The sequence below is a fragment of the Peromyscus leucopus genome, chromosome 6 (genome assembly GCF_004664715.2).
Source record: "Peromyscus leucopus breed LL Stock chromosome 6, UCI_PerLeu_2.1, whole genome shotgun sequence".
NCBI lineage: Eukaryota > Metazoa > Chordata > Mammalia > Rodentia > Cricetidae > Peromyscus > Peromyscus leucopus.
The window spans coordinates 69,215,104-69,239,053 of NC_051068.1; the positions used below are offsets into that span (position 1 = coordinate 69,215,104).

The 23,950-nt window shown below is 42.8% G+C and overlaps 1 protein-coding gene across 1 annotated transcript in view; it reads left to right on the top strand.

Annotated features, from left to right (window-relative positions):
- The window catches only part of Pogz (pogo transposable element derived with ZNF domain), a 48,576-nt gene that overhangs the window by 14,457 nt on the left and 10,169 nt on the right, over positions 1-23,950 (top strand). The window contains 9 exon segments of the mRNA XM_037206868.1: positions 4,295-4,419; positions 6,303-6,461; positions 11,342-11,517; positions 12,993-13,101; positions 14,802-15,092; positions 15,173-15,382; positions 20,747-20,853; positions 21,556-21,893; positions 22,658-22,812. Coding sequence (XP_037062763.1) covers positions 4,296-4,419; positions 6,303-6,461; positions 11,342-11,517; positions 12,993-13,101; positions 14,802-15,092; positions 15,173-15,382; positions 20,747-20,853; positions 21,556-21,893; positions 22,658-22,812 — 1,669 coding nt within the window. The 5' untranslated portion in view covers position 4,295.

Here is a 23,950-nt window from a genome sequence, read left to right on the forward strand (position 1 = left end):
GGGTGTGGAGGCTGAGGCAGGAGGATTGCAGATTTCAGGCCATCCCTGAACTACAGGTAAGATCATGTTTGGACTAGAGGAAGAGACAGCAAGAGAGGAGGAAGATTATAAATACTTGATATAAAAGATCAGCATTTTGGAATATGCTGTTAAGATATTCACAGGCATAGTATGAAGATCACAATTTCCAGATACCTCTGCTCAGTGAAAACTGTATCTTGTGTGGTATATGTGTGGAGAGGTTGTTTTTAGTTGGTTACCACTGCAGTAGTGTCCTTTTAACATCTGCAGAGGCTTCTGTCCAGGCTGTACTTGTCTTTCTGGGTTCTTGATTGCAAGAAGGTTGTACAATATAAAGCAAAGAACAGCAACATAAAATGTACCTCCCAAACCAGAACTATATTGGTAAATAAAAAGGCATGTGTTTTGTAAACTTCGGCTCAAATGTATATTTTTCTTGTTTTTTACCTTTATTTACTCTGAGAGAGTGAGTGAGTGAGAGAATGTGAAGTATGTGTGTGTGTGTGTGTGTGTGTGTGTGTGTGTGTGTGTGTGTGTGTGTCGGGGAATTGTGCCCATGTAGCAGCATGTTTGTGGAAGTCAGGACAGCTTGTGGAGTTTGTTCTCCTTCCACCATGTGGATGCTGGGACTGAAGTTAATTGTCAGGCTTGGTTGTGGAGTGTCTTTACCCATCCAGCTATCTCACCAGCTCTGTGGTTGTTTTCTAATTTCTGGAATTCAGTTTCTGGCTAGCATTGTTTAATATCTGTATATGTTAAGCAGAATGAGAATTTAAGTAATTCTTTAGATATTTTGCTCTTTTCCTTTCCCTTTGTGGTTTCGGTTTGAAAAGGCATGCATAATTAAAATAGATAATTAGAGGTCCTCTAGAATCAAGTTAAGCAATTTACGAGTTAAAACAGGTTCCCAAACTGGGTTCCTGGTTGTCCCTGACTCTTTGAGACATTGTGGGATATTTTACATTTTCAAAGGAGACAGTGCCATCTATTGGACATTGCTCAAAGTACAGCGGTCAAGTTGATACATTAATACACAGAATGATGTGGTTGGCTATTCTGTTTGGTTGTTACAGGCTTGTAGATTTGGTACAGAAAGTACTAAGATGCTAAGGACCCTGATAACCTTTGCAACAAAGGCTTTGTGTGAACATTGAGGATAGTATTAGTTTCATTTCAAAACAAAGAAACTGACCCCTTCTCAGCTCATACTGGAGGGCACAACAGCAGCAGCCTAGTTGAAAAGCTTTGTTTCTGAAAGAGGCATATAATATAGGCAGTGTTTGCAAATTAAAAGTAGACTCCAGGATCCTGGAAACTGTGTGCAGAATTCCTAGCCGGGCAGTACTAGACTAGAGTATGGCAAATAGAGTTCTTTCCTTAGGTGCAAATGTTAAAAGAAGAATCAGTACCCACAGTCATAGTTTCCTTTCTGCTGTTAAGATAAACATACCTGGAGATAAAGCACCTGGGGCTGGAGAGATGCCCGGTAGGTAGTTAGAGCACTTGCTGCTCTTGCAGCAGACTTGGGTTTGGTTCCCAGCATTCAGGTAGTGGTTCAGTCACCCATAACTCCAGTTCCAGAAAATCTGACATTCTCTTCTGACCTCTGTGGGCACCAGACAAACATGGGTGCTCATGCAGACAAAAACACGCCTACATACAAAGTAAATCCTTTTTTGTTTGTTTGTTTTTCGACACAGGGTTTCTCTGTGTTGCCCTGGCTGTCCTGGAACTAACTATATAGACCAGGCTGGCCTCAGACTCATAGAGATCTTCCTGCCTTGGCCTCCCAAGTGCTAGGATTAAAGGCATGCGCCACCACCGATCAGCCAAAGTAAATAAATCTTTTTAAACAGCAGCTTAGGTGGGAAAGGTTTATTTCAGCCTATAATTCATTCCAGGTATAGCATATTGTCATTGTAGGGAAGTCAAGGCAGGAACTTAAACAGCTAGTCACATCATGTCCACAGCCAAGAACAGAGAAGAAATGGATGAACACAGGCTCACCTGCTTACTTGTGCTCTGGTCAGTTTTTCTTTTCTTTTCTTTTTTTTAAAGATTTATTTATTTAGTGTGCATTGGTGCTTTGCCTTATATTTGAGGGTGCCAGATCCTCTGGATCTGGAGTTTTAGACATTTGTGAGCTGCCATGTGGGTGCTGCTGGGAGTTGGTCCTCTGGAAGAGCAGCCAGTGCTCTTAACCACTGTTAGCTCAGTTTTTCTACAGTTATGTAGTTCAGCACACCCTGTCTAGGAAATGATGATGCCCACAGTGAGCTGGGTCTTCCCACATCAGTTAATTTAAAGGGGATAGGGAGATGGCTTAGTGGTTGAGAGCACTGGCTATTCTTCCAGAGGTCTAGGGTTCAGTTCCCAGCACCCACGTGGAGGCTCACAACCATTTGTAACTCTAGTTCTAGGGGATCTGACACCTGGCCCCCAAGGGCACAAGGCACACAAATGGTACATAGACATACATAGAGGCAAAATACTCTTATACATAAAATGAAATAATTAAAACAAAAGTTTCCCAGGACATGACACAAGCCAACCCAATATAGGTTAATGACAAAACTATCAAGTCAAAGTTGGGCATAAAGGCGCATGCCTTTAATCCCAACAGTTGGGAGGCAAGGGCAGATGGAGCTCTTGAATTCAAACCAGCTTGGTCTACAGAGTGAGTTCTAGGACATCCAGGACTACATGGAGAGACCCTGTCTCAGCAAAACCAAAACAAACAAAGAAAAAGAAACTAACTTGAGTCAGACACAAACTTGGGAGGCAGAAATAGTCATCTTTCTCTGAGTTTAAGGTTAGCCTGGTCTACATAGCGATTTCCAGGGCTACGTAGTGAGGCTCTATCTCAAAAACAAACAAACAAACAAAAAAAACCCCTAGGCATTACAGTCGTGTGTGCCACCACCACCCAGCTATATTAAAATGTATTTAATTAAATTAACAATCACAACATTACGCTTCATTGTGGCATTTTCTAATAATTTGTGTGTATATATATGTATCTATTCATGAGAAGGGGCAGCAGATAGGTAGGTAGGTAGGTAGGTAGATGGTGTGTGTGTGTATATGTGTGTGTGTGTGTGTGTGTTTAGGCCAGAAGTTGAAGTTAGGTATTTCCCTCAGTTGCTTCCCACCTTACTTTTTGAGTCAGGGTCTTCACTGAACCTGGAGCTGCTGTTGTTTTGGCTAGTCTAGACTGGCCGGCCAGTGAGGCCTCAGGATCTGCCCATCTCCTTTCTTCTCCAGTGCTTTAATTAAAAGTATCTCACCACCATACTTGGTGTTTGGGGGACTGAACTCAGGTCCTTCTCCATCTTCCTAGCTCCTCCCTGCTTATCCCCTTCAGTGTCCCCCTCCCCCATAGCCTAGCCTCCTTTTAGCTTTCTGTCACTTATAGCATGCTATTTTTAGCACATACTTTTAATTCCCTATTTGGGAGGCTGAAGCAGGTAGCTTTCTGTGAGTTCAGGCAATAGCAAGTTCAAGGCCAATTGAGACTAGTTAGTGAGATCTTATCTCCAAAAAAAAAAAAAAGTGTTGGGTTTTCAGATGGTTCAGCTGATAAAAGTGCCTGCTGCCAAGCTTGACAACTTGAGTTTGATTCCTGGAACCCACATGGTGGGGAAGAATCAATTCCTGAAAGTTGGCCTCTAACCTCCACATATATGCTATGGCACACATGCCTGTATACACATACATACAGACATACATACACACATACACACATACACACATACACACATACACACATACATACATGCATACACACACACATATGTAGTGTGATACTAAAAAGATCAGTAGTAATAGAAAACAGTTCCATCCCTACCCTTGCATCCACTGCACTCACCCCACCCTTGCATCCACTGCACTTACCTCATCCTGACCTCCGTGGTATTATGCCTTTAACTTTTTTATAAGCCCAATTACTGAAGAATTTGCTGTAGAAAGGATTCTAATTTTCAAGGATAAAAATTGTCAATTGTCACTCTGACTCAGTGGTAGCATAGAGAGGGTAGGTTACTAATCAAGTCACAAACATGATTGCAGCTGTAGATGGTGGTTCACACTATGCCAGCAATTGGCAAGCGGGGCAGGGTGATTGCCCTGAGTTGAGGACCAGTGTAGGCAACTTAGTAAGAGCCAGCCTAGCCTATTTTATAGTATACCCTTTTTCAAACAAATATTTTACACTTGGTATAAAACTGTTTCTCCAATTCTAGATCAATATCTTAGTAACTTTTTTTTCTTGTAGCATGGCGGACACCGACCTGTTTATGGAATGTGAGGAGGAGGAACTGGAGCCATGGCAGAAAATCAGTGATGTCATTGAGGACTCTGTAGTTGAAGATTACAATTCAGTGGATAAAACTACTCCAGGTAACTAAAGTCCTTTTGTTCTTAGATTGTTGTTCACATTAATTATTTTGAAGTGTTAAGGATGTGTGATATAGAGAAAGAATTTAAGAGTCCAGAGAGAGGGCAGGGGGTGTCGCTCAGTTATGTAGTGTTTGCCTAGGCCCTGTCTCCAGCAACACATAAGTCAGGGATGGTGGGACATACCTGTAATCTTAGCAGTGGAGGTGGAGGCAGGAGAATTACACACAAGATCATTTTCAGCTGTACAACAGGTTTGAAACCAGCCTGAAATGCATGGGACCTTGTCTCAAAAAAAGAAACCAGAGAAAGCCGTGGTGGCTCACAGCTGTAATTCTAACTCTTAGGAGACTGAGACAGAGTGCCTCAAGCCGGAGGAGGTCCATAGTAAGTTCCAGGCTGACCAGAGACGGTAGAGTGAGACCCTGCCGAGAGAGACAGAAATGGAGAATAGGAGTGTCTAAGACTGCTTTTTTATGCATCGGCATTAACCTTCTTTTCCATACTTTAGCTGATGAGTATCTGCTTCTTTATAAAATGTGTAAACTGTTTAATTCATTTCAGAAACTGAGATGGGATTAACTTTGTCAAATGTCCTCTTACCAAACCTCCATGAACAAAGATGTAAAGTGGCATGTGTCAGAGCTGATTTGTGTCCCTAGTCACAGTGCACTTGTTGTTTTCTTGAACTTGGTTTGCTTTGTGAGTTGAGAAAAGATTCTTTGTGTCCGTCTTAGTGGCCAGTTTATTAATTAAGATTTGTTACCTATTTTATCAGTGATATGGGGGTAAAATTCTAGATTGCCCTCAATTCACAAAGTAGGCATTTTCTCCTGAATTATGCCAGTTTGGGGTTTTGTTTTGTTTTGTTTTGTTTGTCTTTCCTTTCCTTGAGACCTGAAGGTAGCATTGATGTAGGATGAAAGAGGACACAGTACAAGTTTTACAGGTGGCTTGTTATGGAGGACTATAAATTCTAGTAGTGGTGATGGTAAATCCAGGAGTCCTAAAGACACAGTCGTGTTGTAGAGAGCAAACCGTTGGAAGTCCTGCTTCAGAGGTCTGTGACCTAACTTTGCTGAGACTTTTTTTTAACAAGTATGGGTACTTTGCCTGTATGTATGCCTGCACCACATGCATACGTGGTGTACACAGAGGTCAGAAGAGTCCCCTGGAATGAAGTTAACGGACAGTTGTGAACTGTCATGTAGTGTCTGGGGATTGAACCTGGGTCCTCTGGAAGAGCAGCCACTCCAGCCCTGCAGTAACCTAACTTAATTAACCAAGAAATGTAAGACAAAGAACGTATGATTGTTAGTTTTACTTGGCAAATTGACACAATCTAGAATTGACAGAGACTCGGTCAGGTTGGCCTGCGGACATATCTGTTGAGGATTATCTTGGTTACATTAATTGTGGTCAGAAGGCCTAGCCACCCATTGTGGGTGGCATCATTCCTTAGGAAGAGGATTCTGAATCGTTGAGGAGTGGAGTAAATGAGCAGAGCACTAGCATGCATGCATTCATTTTTTGTTCTCTGTTCTTGACTCAGTATAATGATGAGCAGCTTCAGTTCTTGCCACCTTAAGTTTCCTTCAATGATGGACTGTAATCTGAAATTGAGTCACATAAGCCCATTTTCCCTTCCGTTACTTCTGTCAGGGTATTTTATCATAGTAGGAGAAGACATGAAGACCAAAGAGATTATGTCTAAATGGTAGGCTGAGAGGCATTTAGGATGAAAAATCCTATCAGTAGTTGGAATTTTGAAGTAAGTAGGAAACTTTCTGACTGTTGAAACAAGGTAAAGAGAGAAGAGTAGAAGCAGAATCCTTTAGTGTCTTCTGTCCCTGTCTCCAAGTGACTGTGCCTTCCCTTCCCCACAGTGTCTGTGAGCCAGCAGCCAATCTCAGCTCCAGTGCCCATTGCTGCCCATGCGTCTGTTGCTGGGCACCTCTCTACATCCACTACTGTTAGTAGCAGTGGGGCCCAGAACAGCGACAGTACAAAGAAGACTCTTGTCACACTAATTGCCAACAACAATGGTAAGTGGGATGATTGGGAAAGTCTTCTGGGATAGAGGCATGAGAGAATTAAAAAGACCGCCCTCGCTGTCCCTGGTGGTCCCGTGGCTGTGCTAGCTGGAGAAGTCTTTAGGAACTGTTGTTTGGTGTGGAAGGAACGCCGTAGGTGCTGTGTTCCTTCAGTCAGTGCTGGGTTGATGCCGTGGCTGGAGTCAGGTCAGCGGATTCTTGCTTGATGATTGCTGGAGTAGAACAGATGAACTCAACTGTTGTCGGTTGGTTTTGTTTACCCACTCATACACACACTTGAAATCAGAGTCCTGGTCATTTGGTTAGGAGTTTTCCCGGGGCAGCTTCATGGTCTCTGTTCTCTCTGGGAGGTTTCTTTGATTGTTGGCCCCTTGGTATTAAAAAGAAGAGTTGCTTTCTGCTAGGATGAAATGGTGAAGGAATATCATTTTCAGGGTGTTTTATTGATCAGAGAAACTAAATTTAGTTACTTCATTTTTTGTTTTGTGTTTTTTTTTTTTTTTTTTGAAACAGGGTCTCATTTAGCCCAGGCTGGCCAGTAACTCACTTTTAAAAAAGAAAATATACATTATGTGTATGGATGTTTTGCATGCATGTATGTCTATGTACCACTTGGATGACTGATGCTAAGGATGTTGGGGCCCCTGGAACTGGAATTATAGATGGTTGTGAACTGCCATGTGGGTGCACACATTGGGAATTGAATAAAGGCCTCATACTAGGGTAAACACTCTACCACTGAGCTATATTCCCATCTCCAGCCGCCTTTTAAGTGTTTATTTTGGGGTAGAGTTTAGCTAAACTACCCAGGCTGGTCATAAACTTGGTTCCTTCTGCTTTGTCTGCCTATGTAGTCATTTTATTTCCTTTAGAAATAATTGTATTGCTATAAAAATAATATGTGGGGCTGGAGATGTAGCTCAGCTAGAATGCGTTTGTAGTATGGCAAAGCCCTGAGTTAGGTCCCCAGCACCACATAAACTGGATGTGGTAGTACACCTCTGTAGTCAGAGCACTCCACAGGTTGGCAGGAACGCCCAAGTTGAAGGTCATCATTGTTTACATCATTGAATTTGAAACTAGCCTAGGCTTCATGGGACCCTGTCATAGGAAAGGAAGAGGCAGGGGCTTGGGAAATGGCTCATTCATTACAGTGCTTGCCACAGAAGCACAAGGACTTGAGTTAGGTTCCCAGGAACCATGTAAAGTCCTGGGTATCGAGAAGATGAAAAGAGGTAGATCCTTGGGGCTCATTGTCCAGCCTACCCTCTCATCCAGCTCCAGGCCAGTGAAAGACCTTGTCTTAAAATGAAGCCAGGGGGCTAGAGAGATGACTCAGAGGTTAAGAGCACTGCTGCTCTTTCGGAAGCCCTGAGTTCAATTCTCAGCAACCACATGGTGGCTCACAACCACCTGTAATGAAATCTGGTGCCCACTTCTGTTATTCACCAAACATGCAGACAGAACATTGTGTACATAATAAATAAATAAATAAATAAATAAATAACTCTTAAAGCCAAAACCCAAGCAAGGCAAACAGCACCTGAGGCTAGCCACTGTCCCCCACATGCACACACAAATAAAAATAAGTGATTGTAGAAAATGTTAGAACAGGGCAAGATGTGATCATAGTAATCAGGATTGTGAGTTCAAGGCCAGTCTGTTAAATAACAAGATCTTGTCTTAAAGAAAAATGCAGTAGGAAAGAAGAAAAATAGAGAAAATCTAGGTAGCAAAGTCAAAAGGGAGAAACAAAATTAACTGTCCTATCACTTGGAAATGATTATTTATAATTCTTCATTTATGCAAGTAGTTACTTCTTTTTTGTTTGTTTGTTTGTTTGTTTGTTTTTCGAGACAGGGTTTCTCCTTGTAGTTTCAGTGCCTGTCTCGGATCTTGCTCTGTAGACCAGGCTGGCCTCGAACTCACAGAGATCCGCTTGGCTTTGCCTCTGGAGTGCCTTGCACCACCACCGCCCAGCACAAGTAGCTACTTCTGTACACTTTTGTATACTATGTGTAACAATGTATTTTTTACAAAAATAGAATCATGCAGACTACATTTTCCCTACTTCTTTCTTATGGTATGTAGTGGCTATCTTACATCTTAATACTTATAACTTTGCTTTATTGTTGTTTTTGATAGGGTCTTACCATGTAAATCTGGCTAGGAACTCACTCTGTAGACTAGACAGATCTCTCTGCTCTGCCTCCCAGGTACTGGGATTAAAAATGTGTGCACCGATGCCTGGTTGTTTTGTTTTTCTAATTAATTAATTAGCTTATTTAGTTTATATGCATTAGTGTTTTGGCTGCACAAATGTCTGTACACCATGTGTATTGCCTGGAGCCATTGTAGGTCATAAGAAGGCATTGGATCCCCTCCAACAGGAGTACAGATGGTTGCAGTGGGAATCAAACCCACATCCTCTACAAGAGCAACAAATGCTCTTAACTGTTGATCCAACTTTCTCTTTAGCTCTCTGTTTTGATTTTGAGGGAGGGTTTCATATAGCCCAGGCTAGCCTTGAATTCCTGATCTTTGTGCCTCTTTCTCTCAAGTGCTAGATTTATAAGTGTGTACACATGCACACATTTTTGTTTTGTTTTTGCACCTGGTCTTGTTTTCCAGGTTGGCTTCAAACTTGCTATAGCAGCAGGGTGACCTTGAACTCCTTACTCCTGATGCTGGGATTGCAGGCATGTAACACAAGCCTGACTTGTATAGCGCTAGCATTTGAACCAGAGGCCTCATGCATGCTGGGCAGGCACTCTGCCAACTGAGCTACATCTCCAGCCCTTTCTAACATTCTGGGTTTTTTTGGTTTTTGGTTTTTGTTTTTTTGTTTGTTTGTTTGTTTTGTTTTGGTTGTTCGAGACAGGGTTTCTCTATGTAGCTTTGTGCCTTTCCTGGATCTCGCTCTGTAGACCAGGTTGAACTCACAGAGAGATCCGCCTGCCTCTGCCTCCCAAGTGCTGGCCCCTGCCCGGCCTCACATTCTGTTTTGGTTTTGGTTTTTTTGAGATAGGGTTTCTCTGTATAGCCCTGGCTGTCCTGGAACTCACTATGTAGACCAGGCTGGTCTTGAATTCAGGGTTTCACTTGGCTCTGCCTCCCAAGCATTGGGGTTAAAGGCGTGTGCCACCGCCACCCAGCTTACTCAATCCCTTTCTAACATTTCTGAAGACTATATTTTCCATTATTTGACTAATGTATTAACAATAGAGTATAAAAGGTACATTGAGTCAGGCGGTGGTGGCACATGCCTTTAATCCCAGCACTAAGGAGGCAGAGCCAGGTAGATCTCTGTGAGTTAGAGGCTAGCCTGGTGGTCTACAGATCGAGATCCAGGACAGGCACCAAAAAAACACAGAGAAACCTTGTCTCGAAAAACAAACAAAACAACAACAACAAAACAAAAAAACAACAAAAAAGGCACATTGACATTTCACCTCTGAAGAGCTGCAGTGAGCGCTGGATAAAATGCGTGCATATATTACCTGTAATCCCAGCACTCAGGAGGCTGAAGCAGGAGTGTTGGCTGGGTTTGAGGCCAGCCTGGGCTATGACAAGGCTATCTCAGATAACACCTCCTCTAGCAAGGCCACACGTCCCAGTCCTTCTCCAGCTGTTCATGACTAGCCCAAGCAGTCAACGTGAGCTTAGAGGGGCCATTCTCACCCAACCACCACAGTTGATATTTCCTAATGAAGAATGTTATTTGGTTTTTTAAACATTCTCATCATTCTTTATTGTTGCAGTTATCAACTTTATAAACCATCACCTGAAATTTTAAGAAGTGAGTTTACTAGACACATATCAGTAAACACTCAAATACTCTGTAACACAGCAATATTCTACTATCATACCAACTTTACAGTTATTTAATAGGCATTATTACCTAACATCGTTAAGGATATAAAAATACTGATTTAGGTCTTGTGAATAAAAATATATATTTATATTCTTTTGGCCCATATTATACCTTTCAGAGTACTGTACATAACAGATCAAGGCATGTATTTCTCTCTTGATCTGCCTGCTATTTATATGACTACACACACACACACACACACACACACACACACACACACACACACACACGGACAGACTCTTTAGATGCTCAGGTTGCCTTAGCAGTGGTTCTCAACCTGTGGGTCATGACCCCATAGTGGTCCATATCAGATAGTTACATTACAGTTCAAAACAGTGGAAAAATTACAGTTATGAAGTAGCAACGAAATTACTCTGTAGTTGGGGGTGACCACGACCTGATGTTATTTTGCTACCTAGACCCTTTCTCAAACAACAATAAAGAAATGTAGGGCCTGTGAGATGACTTGGTGGGTAACGGGCACTTGCTGCCAAGCCTGAGGACCTGAGACCTGCCTCCCACAAGCTGTCCTCTGATCTCTACACATAGGACATGGGACACATACTCACGCCTATATTTACAATAAATAAATGTAAAAAAAAATGTGCAGGGATTAATAACAAATTACCTTCTTACAAATAAATTTTACCTAAACTATGGAGAGTCTTCTCTTTGTTTGCTCTGCTGGTTGGGGAGAATTGTGTGGTCACTTAAGTTGTTAGTGTGAAGATGGGAACTGGTGTCTTTCAGCCTCAGTTAAGACAGGGTGAGGTTAGTGAACTGCCCCAACCCACCTGTTTCCTGTTAGCTGTGGAGTTGGGTGAGGCTTACGTTTGGGGACACTAAGCCTGAGGTAAGTAGTGGCAGCTGAGTAATATTGGCATCTGAGACACCATTTCTTAACTGAGACAGTGATTGCTGTTTGTTATAGAATACGAGTTTAGCAATGCTCTATAACATGGCTTTCTTCTTGTTTTCCCTGCCTTTTACCCATTAGCTGGTAATACTTTGGTCCAGCAAGGTGGACAGCCACTCATTCTGACCCAGAATCCAGCACCAGGCCTGGGAACAATGGTTACTCAACCAGTATTGAGACCTGTCCAGGTCATGCAGAATGCCAACCATGTGACTAACTCCCCTGTGGCCTCACAACCTATATTCATCACTACCCAGGTGAGTAGGACTTTGAATTCTGGGACTTGTAAAGGAAATAAAGACTGTGGCCTCCAGAGGCTCTGTCATCACCGTTAGAAATGGTTCTGAGTCTTGTTTGTGGGACTGAGGTTCTCTTTACTTCTCTTCCTTGTGGAATGCCCAGTGTAGCACCTTTCCTGCATATTTCCTGTCCATACACCTTAGAAGTCTGTTGAGTTGATTAAAGTTTGGACAGAAATCACTGGGAAAGTTAGAATTAGAAAGCCTTAACATGCTGCCAGTCAGTGGTGGTGCATTCCTTTAATCCCGGCACTCTGGAGGCAGAGGCAGGCAGTTCTGTGAGTTCAAGGCCAGCCTGGTCTACAAAGCAAGTTCCAGGACAGCCAAAGCTGTTACACAGAGAAACCCTGTCTTGAAAAAATAAAAAGAAAAGAAAAAAGGGGGCCAGGGGAAGGCCTTCAAAAAGGACTGGAAAGATGGCTTACCAATCAAGAGCATTTGTTGCTCTTGCAGAGGACCCAGGTTCAATTCCCAGCACCCACATGTCAGCTCCTAACTGTTAGAGAACTTCACTTCCAGAGGGCCTGCTGCCTTCTTCTGACCTCAGTAGATACCTAGCACCCCGTGGTGGACATACATCCATGCTAGCAAAACAGCTCCTACACATCACATAATCTTAATCTTTTAAGCTCTCACACTTGCTTTGAAAGTGTTCCTTTTGCCTGAGCTGCTTCTACCCCTAGGGAAATTCACTGACTTTGAAGATACATGTATAAAGTAAGTGGTCTTTGAAGAAGGAAGGCTTACTTTACAGGGTAGTGATTGCAGGTTTTGAAAGCCCAAATCTGAGTGGAATTTAAAGGCACGTGCTTCTCTCTGCTTAAGGCTTCCTAACTTCTATAACCTCTTAATAATTTACCAGAGGTTTGTGACCTTGAAAGTGGGCGTTGGGAGCAGCATATAAAACAGGGATTTATATGTTAGAACCTAGATTAAATACTGTTAGTGATTTTGGTTTTTCTCTTCAAAGTACCAGTCTGTGGATACATAGTTTTGTTGTTTTTTTGTTACTAATAGTTTGCTAAACAGGCTGGGTGTGTTGGTGCATACCTGTAAACCTGGCTCTTAGGAGAATAAAGCAGAATTGTCATAAATTCAAGGCTAGCCTGAGCTACATAGCAAGTTTGAGGCTAACCTGGGCTACTTAAACCCTGTCTCAAAATAAAACAAAGATGTTTGTAAACACAATTAGGAGTTTGGAGGCAGCCTAAGCTGCCAAGCAGACTCATCTCAAAAAGCAAAAATAAAAACAAAAAAACACTTCACAAAAATCTAACATGAGAGAATTTCCTAAATTTTCCATTTCAGTCATTTGAAAGCTGTAACTCTAGAACGAGAACTATTAGGTAAGAATAGGGGGCTATCATTCATACTGCAGTCAGTATCGGGGTAGTTGCTCTCGGTGTTAAAGGTCATTTTGCTTTTTAATACAGGGATTTCCTGTAAGGAATGTTCGGCCTGTACAAAATGCAATGAACCAGGTTGGGATTGTGCTGAATGTACAGCAGGGACAGACAGTTAGACCAATTACACTGGTCCCAGGTAAGGAGATGTTTATCCATGGAATAACCTGCATCCAGGTATTTGGGGGTTCTTTTTGTTGTCTCAAAATAGTCTAGATCATTTGAAAGCATCTTTAAAGAAAAATTTAAAATATGATCTCAACAATTTAAGCCCGCTGGGTGGTGGTGGTGGTAGTGCACACTTTAATCTCAGCAGAGGCAGGCAAATCTCAGTGAGTTCGAGGCCAGCCTGGTCTACAGAGTGAGTTCCAGGACAGCCAGGGCTGTTGCACAGAGAAACCTTGTCTTGAAAAACCAAAAAAAAAAAAAAAAAAAAAAGTTTCTAGCCTTTGGCCAGGGTAGTAAATTTATTTTTATATTTAGCTTTTCACAACCCTTTATGAGTTAAAATAAGGCTTTATCTAGTATTATCAATAGCTGCTGATTAAGTTTATTAACCTGAAAGAATATTGTTAATGCAAAGTCACAAATTACATGTATTCATTTATGTGGTAGGATCATAAATTGAATTTTCCTTTAATTTGAAAGCATAGGTTTGGATATGCAGCCAAGCATGATGGCACACTCCTAGAATCCAATGTTCAGGAGATTGAAGCAGGAGGATTACTATGAATTCAAGGCCAGTCTTGTCTCAAAAAACAAACAAACCAAGGCAGGGGGTTGGGGGATTTTAGATGTAAATTAAGTAAATGATAAAATCCTTTGAGGATAATACTACCAATGACCATATAATGGAATATTAAAGAATCCTGGGGTTGGGGGTATAACCAAGGGTAGTGCATTCTTAGTATTGCTTGAGGCTTTGGGTTCAACTTCTAGTACCAAAAAGAATCTTAAGTCATATTTCTTATGTGTCAGGTTTTCTACAGTTCAAGTCAAAAAGAGAATAACTTATGTAATCATATAGACAGAAACCTCAGGACCAGTAGGTGGTGGCTCAGGGCTGAAAGGATTGCCAAACCTGAGAACCTGTTCACTCCCTAGAAGCCACATGGTGGAAGGAAAGAGCTGGTTCCCACAAGGTGTGCTCTGACCCCACATGCACAGCATGGTATGCACGCCACCCACACGTTTGTGTACATGCACAAAGTATAAAAATAATGAGGGGCCTCTGTAATTTGCCTTTCTAACGAATTTTTGGTCTTTTGATCTCAGAGCCCACAGGGCTTTTTTAGACCATAAGTCTGATCAGATTTCTCTATAACATTCAAGGTGTTCCATAAATATTTCTCAGTGGAATTGTCTACAATTGTTCTAGAAAAACATTCCCCTTTGGGACATTCTAGAAGAGAAGTTGCCTGTCCTATTTGAGTATAGAAGAAGATGGAAAATTCTTTTAGAATCTGAAAAGGGATTTGAAGGACTAAGTTTGGCCTTTGGCCTATATCTATCCGTTCTTTCTCCTCCTAATACAGAGGTCAAACTAGTATTCTTGAGGTAAAAAAGGTTAGTATGGAAGATGTCTGCAGAGGAGTTGATGGGAACTATCTTCTAAATACTGTTTTAAGCTCCTTAGGATAAATCCTTTTGTCCTGTGGACAGCTTCTGCTTTCTTAGCTGTTAAGATCAACACTATTCCTGGTAACCTCTGATGGTCGCTCAGTCAGTTTAGGGAAATAACTTCTTCCTGTTCTTGTATTTCTAGGAAAGGCAAGAAAATATGTTATAGGTGAGCTCACTGATGAAGGTTTGGGACTTTCTTTGTCTCTCTTTTAAAAGCCCCAGGTACACAGTTTGTTAAGCCGGCAGTTGGTGTCCCACAAGTGTTCTCTCAGATGACCCCCGTGAGGCCAGGCTCCACAGTGCCTGTGCGGCCCACCACCAACACCTTCACCACCGTCATCCCAGCTACTCTGACCATCCGAAGCACTGTCCCCCAGTCCCAGTCCCAGCAGACCAAGTCCACTCCCAGCACGTCCACCGCTCCCACGGCCACCCAGCCAGCCTCCCTGGGGCAGCTGGCTGTACAGCCCCTGGGCCAGTCCAGCCAGACCTCGAATCCCAAACTAGGTGAGACTGGGCTGAGGCGATGGCAGGACAGCATGGGGCAGCGGGGGGAGGGGGCAGACGGTTTCACTTGGTCAACGTAGCTCCCTCCTTCCCCTCTCCACCTGCAGTGAGCATTGCCAGCTTTGTCACTGTGAAGCGGCCTGGAGTTACAGGTGAAAATAGCAACGAAGTGGCCAAACTGGTGAACACTCTTAACACTGTCCCGTCCCTGGGCCAGAGTCCTGGGCCATTGGTGGTGTCCAACAGCAGTTCTGCTCAAAGAGCCGGTGGACCCGAATCTTCAATGAAAGGTAATGTGAGAAACTGAACCTCCAGTCAGTCATTCAGAAAACACTGATAAAGTGTTTATTGCATTGAAACTATTCTGAAGTGGAGAAATAAATAGGATGTAGGTGCTTTGATTTGGTCTTACAGAAATGCTAATGTAAGAAGGTACCAGTTGTGAAAATTTAACTTGCAGCCACTTTGGGGATTGATAAATGAAGTGGATGGGTTGATCAAAAGATGTCTTTGTGGAAGAGGTGGATTTTGGGGGGGGGAGGGTGTTCTTTTTTTAAGATTTATTTATTTTATCTATGTAGGGGGTTTGTCTTCATGTACATCTACACCCTAGAAGAGGACATTGAATTTCACAGGACTACAGTATAGACAGTTGTGAGTCACCATGTGGTTGCTGGGAATTGAACTGAGGATCTCTGGAAGACCAGCCAGTGTTCCTAACCACTGAGCCATCTCTCCAACTCCTCTGGGTTGAATTTTTAAAGTTGAGATGGTTGTAGAGAGGTTTTCAGAAAGAGAGATTATGAATGTGAGGGTTTTCTGTGATCCAGAGCAGGGACTGGTAACTTTCTGGGAGTATTCCTAGGCTTTATGTACAGCATGTGCAGAAGCAGCTACCAATACTAGACAAATGAATGAGAGCTGGGCTGTGTTCCACTAAAGTTATTAGTGGGATCTGAGTTTGGAATTTTGTATGCTTTTCATGTGCCCCAAATTTTTCTTTTGCTTTTATTTCAACTATTTAATAAAGTTGAAGCCTTTTAAATGCATTGAAAAAAAAAAAAAAAAAAAACTAGATAGTTTTAAAAAATTGAAAGTAGCCGGGCGGTGGTGGCACACGCCTTTAATCCCAGCACTCGGGAGGCAGAGCCAGGGGGATCTCTGTGAGTTCGAGGCCAGCCTGGGCCACAGAGCGAGAGATCCAGGAAAGGCGCAAAGCTACATAGAGAAACCCTGTCTCAAAAAACCAAAAAAAAAAAAATTGAAATTCTTACTCTCTATGCAATGTAAAAATGAACTCAAAACCAGGTATGGTGGCGCACGCCTTTAATCCCAATGCTTGGGAGGCAGAGGCAGGTGGATCTCTGTGAGTTTGAGGCCAGCCTGGTCTATAGAGTGAGTTCCAAGAAAGCTAGGGCTATGTAGTGAGAAGTCTCAACAATAACAAAATAAAAACCTCAAGGTAAATCAAAGACCTAAGCAAACACAGATGCTGTGAAACTCTGGACATGAAGTTGTGCATGTCTGTACTCAGCACTCAGGAGACTGAGGAAGGAGACTTTCTCTGAGTTTAAGGCCAGCTTGGGTTACACAGTGAGACTCTGTCTCCAGAATCAAAAACAAACAAGAAAACTGGGGGCGGGGTCAAGGAGACGACTCAGGCTGTAAAGTGCTGGCTGTGTGAACATGAGGACCAGAGCTTGGATTCCAGCGCCCAAGTAAAATCGAGCCTGTGCCAGTCGGTCTAGCTGAAAGGGTGTGGTGACGGCCTGGTTCAGTTGAAGACCTTGTCTTTAAAATAGTTTGGAGAGGTAGTGGGAGAGGTCTGAAGTTCTGACCTCTACAAGTGAGCACACACACATATATAATACATACATGTATAAACCATATAGAAAAAGGAAAACGTTGACACAGTTATACATGCCTATAAACAGACCCAGCTACTTATGAGACCAAAAAAAGGATTGCTTTGTACACAGTATAATCAAGGCGCTAGGCAATGTTAAGATCCTGTCTAAAAATAAATAACCAAATACAGTGGCTCAGCCTGTGATCTCGCACTCAGGAGGTTGATACATGAAGATTGTTGTAGCACATGGGAGGTTCTGCCGTAAAACAACTGACCAAAACCAAAAACTCCTAGGAAAAAAGCATGGGGTGGTGGCGGGGGCAGCTTGATAATATTAGATTTAACAACCATATCTTGGATGCCAAAAGCACAGGCAAGAATAAAAATTGCTCGATTTGAAATTTTAAACTTAGATGCATTAGAGAACATTAGCAGCACAGTGAAAAGGAACCTATAGAATAGGGAAAATGCATTGTGCTGAGAGATTACAATACGTAAATAATTCCTGCACTCTGCAACAGTACCAAACCCAACCAGTGGAAGGGGAGGTGAAGCAGGCTGGTGAGATGGCTCAGCAGGTAAAGCTGCCGCCACCAAGCCTGATGGCGTCCTGAGCTCTGTCCCGGGAGCTACATGATGGAGAGAGTGAGCCATCAGGTAGTCCCTTGGCCTCTGCATACCTGCTGTGGCATGTGTGCAGATACACAAAGTACATGTAAAAAAAATGTGTTTTTGTTGTTGTGCCTGTTATGGTGGCCAATGCTTTTAGTTCCAGCATTTGGGATGCGAGGCAGGCAGATCTCTGAGTTTGAGGCCAGCTTGGTCTACATAAACAGTAAGTTCCAGAACAGCCAGGGCTTCATAGAGAGAGACCTTGTCTGAAAAAGCAAAATATAAAATATTTTTTTAACTATTATTTTTTCTTTTTAATGAGGCAAAGAGGGCTTGTGGAGAAGTAGCAGTGATAGGATGCTTCCCCAGTGTGTATGAGGCCCCGGATTCCATCCCTTCGGGAGTTGGGGAAAGAGACATATCTCCACAATCATGAAACGTCTGATCAACAGAAGATAGCCAGCAGTATCCATTTAGGGAAACATAAAAGTCATGGTGAGGCCAGGGACGGTAGCTCACACCTTTAATCCCAGCACTTGGGAGGCAGAGGCAGGCGGATCTCTGTGAGTTCGAGGCCAGCCTGGTCTACAGAGTGAGATCTAGGACAGCCAGGGCTACACAGAGAAACCCTGTCTCAAAAAACCAAACAGAACAAATCATGGTGAAATGTCATCTGTATCCATTAGGACAGTAACTCAAAAAGCAAACAAACAACACAACTAAACCAACCAAACTAGAAAGTTAGCCCCAGCTCGGAAAGACACACACTGTTTGTTCTCTGTGGATCCCGGTTCTGTTTTTTCTGTGTGTGTTCTTACGTAGGCATAAGTGCACAGAGGCCAGGAATCTAGAAGGGGGCAAATGGTCGGGAGAGAGGGGAGTAGGGATGAGTAGAGCACATGGGACAGGAAGGGGCAGAATCAGCCAAGACAAAATGTACGTGAAAATGCCATAAGGAGCTCACTGTGTGCTAATTGAAAAAGATGTGTGTAACTGAGAAGAAGATCCCTTCAGAGAGGGTTTAAGATTATGAGAAAATACCACTTTGATCTAGCCAAGTGATTTTGCTTTCCTTCTGCCTGTGGACTGAAGTTGAGTAATTCATTGTCAACCATAATCAAAAGAAGCCGTTCTTGGTTTTTTGTTGTTTCTGTAATGTTACTTTATTTTTTGTGTATGGACGGTTTGCCTTCTTGTATGTATGGGCACCACATGCATGCCTGGTGCCCAGAGAAACCAGAAGAGGCTGTCAGAAGGTTGTGAGCCACTGTGTGAGTGCTAAAGACACCAGGGTTCCCTGGCAGAGCAGCCAGTGCTCTTAATAACTGCGCCATCTCTCCAAATTATCTCTTTTGATAATTTGGTAATTATCAAAAGAAACAAAGTGGTGCAGACACGATAAGATGGCGGCTCAGCGTGCAAAGATTCTTACCACTGAGCCTGACAACCTGAGTTTGATCTCTGCGACCCACACTGAAGGACAGAACTGGCTTCTGTAGGTTCTGTGACCACACGTGTTCACACACACAGAATAAATTCAACATTTAGGTGAGGATGTAGAGAAAGTGGAGTCCTCATGGACTATTGGCAGGGATATAGCACTGGACAGATATCATGAAAAATAGTATGATGTTTCTCCAAAGAAAAATTTTAATTACCATATGCTTTAGGAGTTCTGTTTTTGAGCATGTATTGAAAAGAATTGAAAGCAAGGACTAGAACAGGAAGTTGTACGCCTGTGCTCATAGCAGCATCATTCACAATAGGCAAAAGGTGAGAACAGCCTAAATTACCATCAAAGCATAAATAGATAAACAAAATGTGTCTGTTTGCACAAAGCTATGTTATTTAGGTTTAAAAAGGAAGTCATTTTTTTTTCTTTTCAAAAGTGCTTTTTGTTTTAAGATTCTGTTTCAATTACATTTCTTCCTTCCCTTTCCTCCCTCCCATATATCCCATTCCACTCTTATACAAATTTATGGCCTCTTTTTCATCAGCTGTTATTGCATGCATATATATTTGTATATACATACATATTCCTAAATATAACCTTTGAGTCCATATGACGTTACTTGTATGTGTAGGAAGACATTTTGACATGGTACAGCATGGAGAACTTCAAGGGAATTTTAGGCCATGTGAAATACTGTCAAAGTTTGAGCCAGCAGGGTTTCATAAGGAGACCCTGGTACAGAAAGGCCAGGAGTAGTACACATCCATTATCCTAGACCCTGGGATGTGGAGGCAGGAGGATCAGGAACTCAGAGACAGCCTCCACTATAGCATGCTTTTAAGGCTGGTATGGACCACAAGAGGCACTGTTCCAGCAAAATTGTCCCCCAAAATAGTTTGAGTTCTATAAGTTAAGAAGAGTTCTGGAGGCTGGAGATAAGGCTCAGTGGTTAAGAGCACTGGTGCTCATTCAGAGGACCTGGGTTTAATTCTCAGCACCCATGTAGCAGCTCACAACTGTCTATAACACCAGTTCCAGGGGATGCAATGCCCTCATAGAGACATGAATGCAGACAAAACACAAGTGCACATAAGTAAATTTATTTTAAAGTTGTGGAAATTATACAACTTAAAGCTAGTTACAATGCTGAGTATGTATGAATGTATATCATAGTGTCACAACTCATTACTCTTGTTTTCTTTGAAAACAGTCTCCTTATGTAGGCCAAATAGAACTAGATATATAGACCTAGCTAGCCTGGAACTTGGGGTTCTTCTGCCTCCACCTCCCAAGTGCTGGATTATAGGTGTACATCACCATGCGCAGCTCCATCCCAGTTTTAAAAAAGGAAAATGTCTGTCAGGCATATGGCACATCCTGTTATTCCAGCACATGGGGGTGGAGGCAGGTTAATCATGACTTCAAGGTTAACCTGAATGACACAAAGATGCTGTCTGAAAACAAGCCAAAAAAAACCATAAATGGGAGAGAAAAAAAGAACTTCACCTAATTAGAGGTGGTGGTAAAAAGGCATTCCTAGCTCATGAGTCAAAATAGAAACTGACTGCTGGCTGAAATGGTCTCTGGGTTTCAGTGTGCCAGTCCTGGCCTAGAGTTTGAGCAGTTAAAAAAATGTGTCTCTCATGCTTGCTCCTTACTCTTGGCTTTCTCCTCAGGGACTGTGTAGTCTTGCCCCAGTATGCTGTATTAATCTTTATCAATTCTTCTCCATTCTTCCAGTGACCTCTTCCATCCCAGTGTTTGACCTCCAGGACGGTGGACGGAAAATATGTCCACGGTGTAATGCTCAGTTCCGTGTTACTGAAGCTTTGAGAGGTCACATGTGTGTAAGTGACACCACCCATGATAAGGATCCAGCTTCAGTGGCCACTTCTACCTCCTCTGATACTGGGATCATAAAAAGCAGATGCTTAAACTGGCTTGGAAACTTTTGAAAGCTGTTTTTTCTTTGGTATAGTGTAGAAAAGGGTTATGTGAACCAAAAATATGATAGACTACATTTAAAGACTGCCAATAGGTGATGGAACACTTCCTGTCTTAGCATGGTTGATTTGATCTCCCAGGACAGCAAGTATGTCACGCAAGACCCCAGACAATGGTCATGTCCTCAGCTCAGTTTTAACTCTGTCCCTGGCCCCTGCTTCATGTAGAGTCTTGTTACTTTCTGGTGTCAGTCCAGATGAAGGCTGGGACTTCCTTCTCTATAGAGCTCAGAGTCAGGTGGTGCTAGCACAAGCTCTAGACAGGCGGGGGGAGGTGGGGGAGGAAGGCGCAGGTTCGAGGCTGTGTGGACACACAGAAGGTGAACCCTGGGACCACTGAAGCAAGCTGGGGGAAGACCACCGGAGCCCCACTCAGCTGTGCTGACGATGCCTGCAGGCCCAGCTGTGCAGAGACCCCAGTGTCCACAAATGTGCCCCTTACCGTAGCCTACGTGAACAAACCATTCCCAGGACTGTTGGGGACATTATGTATTTAGCTCATCCTAGTCTCAGGTAAGTGGGATGATGGTGTCCTCTCTTTTACAGTACTGCTGCCCTGAAATGGTTGAGTACCAGAAGAAAGGCAAGTCCCACGATGCAGAGCCCAGTGTTCCCTTGGCGGCAAAGCCCTCCTCCCCTGAGAAGACGGCTCCTGTTGCTTCCACACCCTCCTCCACACCTATTCCTGCTCTCTCACCACCTACCAAAGTACCAGAGCCAAATGAGAATGCTGGAGATGGCATCCAGACCAAACTTATTATGCTAGTTGATGACTTTTACTATGGACGGGATGGGGGCAAGGTAGCCCAACTCACAAGCTTTCCTAAGGTTGCCACGTCTTTCCGATGCCCTCATTGTACCAAAAGGCTGAAAAACAACATTCGGTAAGCATGAAACCGCCTTGGAGGTTACCCTGCATAAAAAAAGACAAGTCATCTTACGTTGTTCAGTTTTTCTTTTTGGAAACATTAACTGTGATGCTGTCTTGTTAGAATTTATAGTGTGCAATACTGTTGAATTAATTTTATTATAGTAATAAAGGATACCTTTGAGCTTGAGTAAGGAAGACCAGTCTCTTTGCACAGAACCTACTTTTAGTTTTAAGAACCTGTTTGTTATCTGGGGACTGGAGAGATGACTCAGCAGTTAGGAGCACTGGCTGCTCTTCCAGAGGACCTGGGTTCAATTGCCAGTAATCATATGTCTGTAACTCCAAGATCTGACATACATGCACGTAAAACACCAATCACATAAAATAAAAATAATTATTAAAATAAAAACAAAAAATACATTATCTGGAGCTAGAGAAAGGACTCAGAAGTTAAAAATGTGTTCTGCTCTTGCAGAGGACCTGTGTTCAAGTCCCAGCACTCAACCTCAGGTGGCTCATGATTATCTGTAACTCCAGCTCCAGGGGATCTCATGCCTCTGGCCTCCTTAATCACTTGTACCAATGAGTACATGCCCGCATACTTAGACATACATACATGCACAGAATTTGGAAAGAACATCTTTCCAGGCTCAGAAAATGACCATCCTAAATAGAGGAAGTTGGAGAGGGGAGCAAATAATGTTAGCTTATAATTCTGTCATTCTATCTCACAGACTACTGGTTGTTTCTGTGCTTTCTCTTTGTGCTGTGCTACAGGTTCATGAACCACATGAAACACCACGTGGAACTTGACCAGCAGAACGGGGAGGTGGACGGGCATACTATCTGCCAGCACTGTTACCGCCAGTTCTCCACGCCCTTCCAGCTTCAGTGCCACTTGGAAAACGTTCATAGTCCCTACGAGTCCACTAGTAAGTGTGGAAACTCACACTCCCGCGGAGGGGTGGGAGCTGCCTTTCCTTCACCTGCACTATCGAAGAGCTCATTATATGCAGATAATGGTGTTAGAGGAAGTACTTGCCCCTCTTTTCTTTCAAGCCTGATTTTAAAGTACTTTGCTATTAAATGAGTGAAATAGGCGGCGAGCTAGAATGCTGCAGTCCTGATTTACAAAACAGGAAGACCAAACAAGCATTAACTCGAGTAATGAAATCACTTGCTTAAAACATACATTTCTAGCTAGAGGTGGTGACGGCGCACCTTTAATCCCAGCAGATCTCTGTGAGTTGGAGACCAGCCTGGTCTACAGAGTTCCAGGACAGCCAAGGCTACACAGAGAAACCCTGTCTCGAAAAAAAGCATATATTTCTGTTGAATGGACATTTTAAGATGTGAGCCCAGTATTCAAGACTATATAATATAGGTTGTTGTTGATTTTAAAGACAGAGTTTCTCTGTATAGCCCTGGCTGTCTTGGAACTCACTCACTAGACCAGGCTGACTTTGAACTCCGAGATCTGGCCTGCCTCTGCCTCCCAAGTGCTGGGATTGAAAGTGTGTACTGCCACCACCCAGCTTCAGGATTTTAATTTTAAGAGTGCGTGCATGTATGTATGTATGTATGTATGTATGTATGTGTGTGTGTATATACATGCTCCTGGGCAGGGCCTTACAGAAGCCAAAAGCATCAGATTTCCCTGGAGCTAGAGTTAGAGATGATTGTGAGCTGCCCATTGTGGATGCTGGGAACCGAGCTCCAATTCTCTACTGAAGCAGTACACACTTAAACCACTGAGCGTTTCTCACTTCCTGTTCAGATTATTTCTGGTATCTTTTAAAGAACTGACAATTTTGTTGAAAATGCAAAAATTATGTTAAGTATAGGAGCTTATATAATTATAGTGTGTGAGAATAAGAGTATTATATGTTAGGTTTACGGGCTCATGCTATACTACCAGCACTTAGAAGGAGAGGTAGGAAGATCACTGAGTTCAGAGCAAACCTGGACTACATAAGACCCTATCTCTAAACAACAAGATCCTATTACAAACCTGCCTGACGTGATAGCAGTGATGGGTAAGATAACTCTGAGAGGGGGAAGAGCTTGTGG